Source organism: Mustelus asterias, chromosome 14 (assembly GCF_964213995.1).
Source record: "Mustelus asterias chromosome 14, sMusAst1.hap1.1, whole genome shotgun sequence".
Classification (NCBI taxonomy): Eukaryota; Metazoa; Chordata; class Chondrichthyes; order Carcharhiniformes; family Triakidae; genus Mustelus; species Mustelus asterias.
The window spans coordinates 87427325-87433740 of NC_135814.1; the positions used below are offsets into that span (position 1 = coordinate 87427325).

Genomic DNA, 6416 nt, shown 5'->3' on the forward strand with positions numbered 1-6416 from the left:
ACATGTGTAGTTCCAGTAAGTACCAGTGAATAGCAAAGTAATTGTTTTGTTCTTGTTGGTTTCCTAACCCCCACTCACTGGCTCTGCTTTCATTCATGTCCCACTATCAATGTCACGTCCCGGTATTAATATCTAAACAGTTCTGGGATAGTCTCTAGTTTCAGCAGCAAAATGTAAAATAAAAATTAATCCATACTTAGGCTGGAATTTAAAAGTTCCTCGAAATAAATAGTTATTGATTTTTCAGCTCTGCTAGTTTAATAATATACTATGATCTTCATTTTAGTTCTTTTCTAACTTTCCACAGGTGATAAGTCTGAGGTCTTGGATGTGGATACTCCTGATCTAGAAAAATATCCACAATTTGTCAAAGCCCAGCGCTATGAATGTCAGCTAGATCCAGGGGATGTGCTTTTCATTCCAGGTAATGTGCAAGTACAAAATTTCATCTCAAGTAGATTTGCAAATTTATCATATTAACAACAGGGGATGATAAGAAGCATTGTGATGCTGTTAAAATAACTAAATAATGAAGGTGTCAATCTTAGCTCTGAGTCAAAACATCACAGATTCACCTTACTTGAGAGACCTGAACACAAAATCTAGGATGACATTCCAGTGCAATACTGATGCAGTGCTGCACTGTCAGAGATGCCGCCTTTCAGTTCAAGTGTTAAGCTGAGATCCTATCCATCCTCACAAGTAGATGGAAAGGATCCCGTTGTAATATTCAAAAACAACAAGGGAGTTGGTTCAGTATCATGGCCAACATTTATCCACGAACCAACAAATGAAAGTAGATTATCTGATCAGGTGCCTCCTGGCTGTGTGAAAATTGGCTGCTACATCTTCATATATTACAAATTTCTTCTCTCAGAGGGTATTCATAGAACCATAGAATCCCTGCAATGCAGGAGGAGGCCATTCGGCCCATCAGGCCTGCACCAACAGCAATCCCACCCAGGCCCTATCCCTGTAATCCCACGTATTTACCCTGCTAGTCCCACTGACACTAAGGGGCAATTTAGCATGGCCAATCCACCTAACCTGCACAACTTTGAACTGTGGGAAGAAAACGGAACACCCGGAGGAAACCCATGCCAAGACTGGAGAACGTGCAAACTCCACACAGACAGTCTCCCGAGGCTGGAATCGAACCCGGGTGTAAATGATATTTCTTCAAACTAATGTCCATATTGTCTTTTTGTCTGTCTAGTAATTCAGGCCATAATGTACCCTTCAATCCATTCTATAAATATCTTCACAGGCACTCTCTGGAAAAGCAGATCCTTTGGTCACTATTTTATTTAAGCCTTGGGTACATTCTTCATTTATTGGGTTAATCGTTGTCTTTTGTTTTAATGAATGGATTTTAATTTATTGTGTTTCCTTGTTTGTTAAAATCTGTAACATTGTTTTCTCCCGTATGTAATCAGAGGAAGTCTGTTTTCCCAGTGCAGTGTACCCCTCCTTTATCTCATCGCCCCTTGGCCATACAGTGACTTGACCATTCAAAATTGCTGAACCAAATTCCCTGATGAAAGAAATGTTTCAGCAGAAATTAAAACTTAATGTGAAGAATTAAACTTTGGATCAAGGCACCCACCCTTCACCCACCAACAGCAGCAACTTGTGCTTCTGCCCTCACCAAGTCATTACCTGAACTGCTATTTGTCCAACCTTCCTGATCCCCAGTTTGCCTCTTCTATCAATAACCAGCTCAGAGCCAACCAGTGAAGAACACGTGCATCACCCTGAACCCCTGTTGCGGCCTTCCCCCACTCTGACTGAATCTTTCTTCACAACACTTCAGCTCCATCCCAGTCCCAATTCTTTGACCTCAACATCTTTAACTGGCCAGCACCTCAATTTCTGATGGGCCTTTGCTTTCCTTCCCTGAGTCCGAGCACCATTTCTGTATTATAAACCTTTCTAAAAAAATTTGTTGGCTCCAAGCATTGATGTCCTGCACCCAAACCTGATTGGATGTAATGTGCTACAAATGATAAGATTTTGGCATGGGCTAGGGACCTGCGCACGTTTGCTAAATGCACACCTAACCCATGTGTGATTTTATGAGGAATTACCATATTTTCACACACAGGTTGGGTTCACAGTGCATCGTGTGATGTACGATGGAGGGCAGGTTTATTTATTAGTTTATTTATTAGTGTCACAAGTAAGCTTACATTAACACTGCAATGAAGTTACTGTGAAAATCCCCTAGTCGCCGCATTCCGGCTCCTGTTCGGGTACGCTGAGGGAGAATTTAGCGTGGCCAGCTCACCTAACCAGCACGTCTTTCGGACTGTGGGAGGAAACCGGAGCACCCGGAGGAAACCCACGCAGACTCGGGGAGAACGTGCAGACTCTGCACAGACAGTGACCCAAGCCGGGAATTGAACCTAGGTCCCTGGCGCTGTGAGGCAGCAGTGCGAACCACTGTGCCACTGAAGCTGCCTTGGAATTCCAGCCCAGCATTATTTTGAGGCCCCTTAATTCTCATCCCTCACTCATCCCATGCCCCCTCACATTTCCCGATGCCACCTCTATGCCTCCCATATATCCTCCATAGCCACTCACCCATTATCACTCTGTACAGTTTGCAGACGCCGTGCAGTAGCCATAGGAATTATTTTTAAGTCATTAGAACTACTTGAAACCACTAACAGTCTAAACAAACCTGAATTCAACCTGATTATCATTGATACTGGACCAAAGAAAATCCAAAGGAGCGGAAAGTTGTAATCTTTCAAGTGCCTATTAGATTTATAAACAAACAAGGAACCTCATCAAAGACAAATTATGTTCTAGGTTGATAACACAACCTGCTGAGCTGAAGCTTTTGAAAACCGATGAAGCATTTATAATGGAAGACTGTCAGCTCCACTGACTGAACAGATATCCATTTCCTTTCTCAATGTGGAGTGCCTGTCTATCAATGGAGGGAGAACAGACTATTTGACTATCTACAGAAGCAGCTTTTTTTAAACAGCCAGGTCTGCCAGTCCAACTAAATCAGAACACAAAAACAGGACAGCTGAATACATTCTTTTTTTTACATTTTTAACACATTATGCTACTTCTCCATCAGGAACATAGGAATTAGGAGCGAGAATAGGCAATTCAGCCCTTCGAGCCGCTCCGCCATTCTATATAAGCATGGCTAATCTCCATCTCATCCAAACTCCACTTCCCTGCCCTTTCCCCATAGCCCTTTATCCTGTTTTTGATCAAATATTTATCTATCTCTTTCTTGAATCCATTGATTCTGCATCCACTGCACTCTGGACAGTGAGTTCCACAGATTCACAACCCTCTGAGAGATCTCTGTCTTGAACCTTCCCCCTCTTACTCTACAGTTATGACCTCTTGTCCTAGACTGTTCAAGAAGGGGGAACATTTGGTTAACATTTACTTTACAATCCCATTGAGTATTTTATATACCTCAATCAAATCCCCCCTCATTCTCCTGTACTCCAGCGAGTACAAGCCCAAGCTACTCAACCACTCCTGATACGACAGCCCCTTCAAACCTGGAATCAATCTAGTGAACCTCTTCTGAACCACCTCCAGTGCCACCACATCCTTCCTCAAAGAATGTGACCAAACTGAACACGATACTAAGTGCGGTCTCACCAATGCCGTATACAATTGTAACAACACTTCTCCACTTTTATACTCTAGGGCCTTTGCAATAAATGCCAAGATTCCATTTGCTTTCCTTATAACATTCTGCACCTGTATACCCACTTTCTGAGACTCATGTACAAGGACACCCAGATCCCGCTGCACAGACGCCTTTTGAATCTGTTTTCCATTTAAACAGTAATTTGCCCTGTACTGAAAAGTGCTGTAATGAATGTGAACAATCACGCAATGCTGGTCAATGTAAGGGTCAGTTTATCTTTTGTAATGAACTCAACAAGGCCCATGAGGTTGGCCTCTTGGAGTATGAACTCCCTGATTCACCACTGTGCGGCAGTGGCACAGTGGTTAGCACTGCTGCCTCACAGCTCCAGGGACCCAGGTTCGATTCCTGACTTGGGTCAATATCTGTGTGGAGTTTGCATGTTCTCCCCGTGTCTGTGTGGGTTTCCTCTGGGTCTTCCGGTTTCCTCCCACAGTCCAAAGATGTACAGGTTAGGTTGATTGGACATGCTAAATTAACCCTTAATGTCCCGGGGTGTGATAGGTTAGAGGGATTAGCAGGGTAACTAAGTGGGGATAGGGCCTGGATGGGATTGTTGTCGATGCAGACTCGATTGGCTGAATGGCCTCCTTCTGCACTGTAGGGTTTCTGTGATCTATGATTGAGATAATGATTACCTGCCCAATCAGGAGTCTTGTCTGTGTATATATAGTGTCAGGGCGACTAACGCTCCGGATTCTGACTTTGTACCTGATGTACTCTTAAGAGTGGAATCGAGTTTGTTAAAAAGAAGGGAATCTGGTGAAGGGACACTGGCCTCTGAGGAGTTATTTCATCTTTGCAAGACAGATCCCAATGATGAATGACTGGATCTCCATTACAATACAGTTACAATAGTGATGTTTGATGGTGTCCAAACATTTTATACTTATCTTTCAGAATTTTTCGTGTTTCCATTTTCTTCACAAACTCTCAAACCTCAGAATTATCACAGCATAGCAGGTGACCATTCGGCCCATTGTGCCTGTGCTGGATCTCCATGGGAGCAATTTATCTCGTGCCACTCCCTGCCTTCTCCCCTTAGTCCTGCGCATGCTTCTTTTTAAGAAGAAATCCTGGTGTGTTTTTAGCGGGGCTTCTAAGACCCTGCACTTCCAGACAAATGTGTGTCGGAGGAAATCTGATTTTAAAACGAGGAGGCCGATTTCAGCCAAGCCCGATGTACGATTTGTACACTTGGAATCCCGACCCACAGCAAAGAAGGAGGAATATAGCGCAGGAGCAAGAATGGAGAGGGAAATTGAATTTCCTCTCAAAGAAATCAAATTGTGGCCATTTGCACACCAATACACACCACTGCACCCGGACAACAATTCAGTCCCAGGAGTGAGAACTGAGCTAATTGCATTCAGGTGTAATTCACCAAGTACCCATTTGCTCAGGCACTTGTGTGGGGAGACACGGTAGCACATTAGTTAGCAGTGCTGCCTCACAGTGCTAGGAACTTGGGTTTGATTCCCGGCTCGGGTGACTGTGGAATTTGCATGCATTTTACATGGATATGTAAATGAACTAAGATATGCCACTTTAATGATTGTCATAAGAATTAGTTTCATAGTGTATATTCATTTGACTTAGAGTTCATAGATTATACTGAGTTTCCAGTGTATGAATTGTTCTTTATAATTACCTTGTAAAAAACGCCTGTACAGTCATCTCAAATCCTGACTGCTTTTCTCCCTCAGCATTGTGGTTCCACAACACTGTTGCTAAAGAGTTTGGAGTGGGAGTGAATGTGTTTTGGAAGCAACTTCCTACAGACTGCTATGACAAAACAGACATCTACGGAAACAAGGACCCAGTAGCAGCTTCAAGAGCAATGCAGATTTTAGACCGAGCCTTAAAAACACTGGAAGAGCTTCCCGAAGAGTACAGAGACTTCTATGCACGGAGAATGGTCCTCCGAATTCAAAGCAAATCATACAGCAGTCATTATAAGTAGAATAATCTCTGCATGTCCTGATGATACAAATCAAGAACAGTTGCACAAGCATTGGATATATTTGTCAGCATCACAATTTGAAATAAAACTAGTTCTTTGTATTCTCAAAATAGCTTCCAATTTTCCACAAGTTTCCATTTCAGACGATTGGATGAACCATTATCATAGATCATAGAGATCATCATAGAAACCCTACAGCACAGAAAGAGGCCATTCGGCTCATCGAGTCTGCACCGACCACAATCCCACCCAGGCCCTACCCCCGTATATTTACCCACTAATCCCTCTAACCTACGCATCTCAGGACATTAAGGGCAATTTTAGCATGGCCAATCAACCTAACCCGCACATCTTTGGACTGTGGGAGGAAACCGGAGCACCCGGAGGAAACCCATGCAGACATGAGGAGAATGTGCAAACTCCACACACAGTAAGAAGTTTAACAACACCAGGTTAAAGTCCAACAGGTTTATTTGGTAGCAAAAGCCACACAAGCTTTCGAGGCTCTAAGCCCCTTCTTCAGGTGAGTGGGAATTCTGTTCACAAACAGAACTTATAAAGACACAGACTCAATTTACATGAATAATGGTTGGAATGCGAATACTTACAACTAATCCAGTCTTTAAGAAACAAAACAATGGGAGTGGAGAGAGCATCAAGACAGGCTAAAAAGATGTGTATTGTCTCCAGACAAGACAGCCAGTGAAACTCTTCACATCAAACTCCACAGAGACAGTGAACCAAGCCGGGAATCGAACCCAG

At 43.2% G+C, this 6416-nt stretch overlaps 1 protein-coding gene across 1 annotated transcript in view; it reads left to right on the plus strand.

Moving 5' to 3' along the window:
• The window catches only part of tyw5 (tRNA-yW synthesizing protein 5), a 46111-nt gene extending 40326 nt beyond the window's left edge, over window positions 1–5785 (plus strand). Inside the window, exons 7-8 of the mRNA XM_078228811.1 lie at window positions 308–424; window positions 5398–5785. Coding sequence (XP_078084937.1) covers window positions 308–424; window positions 5398–5654 — 374 coding nt within the window. The 3' untranslated portion in view covers window positions 5655–5785. The remainder of the gene's footprint in view (window positions 1–307; window positions 425–5397) is intronic.
• Window positions 5786–6416: the final 631 nt, after the last annotated feature.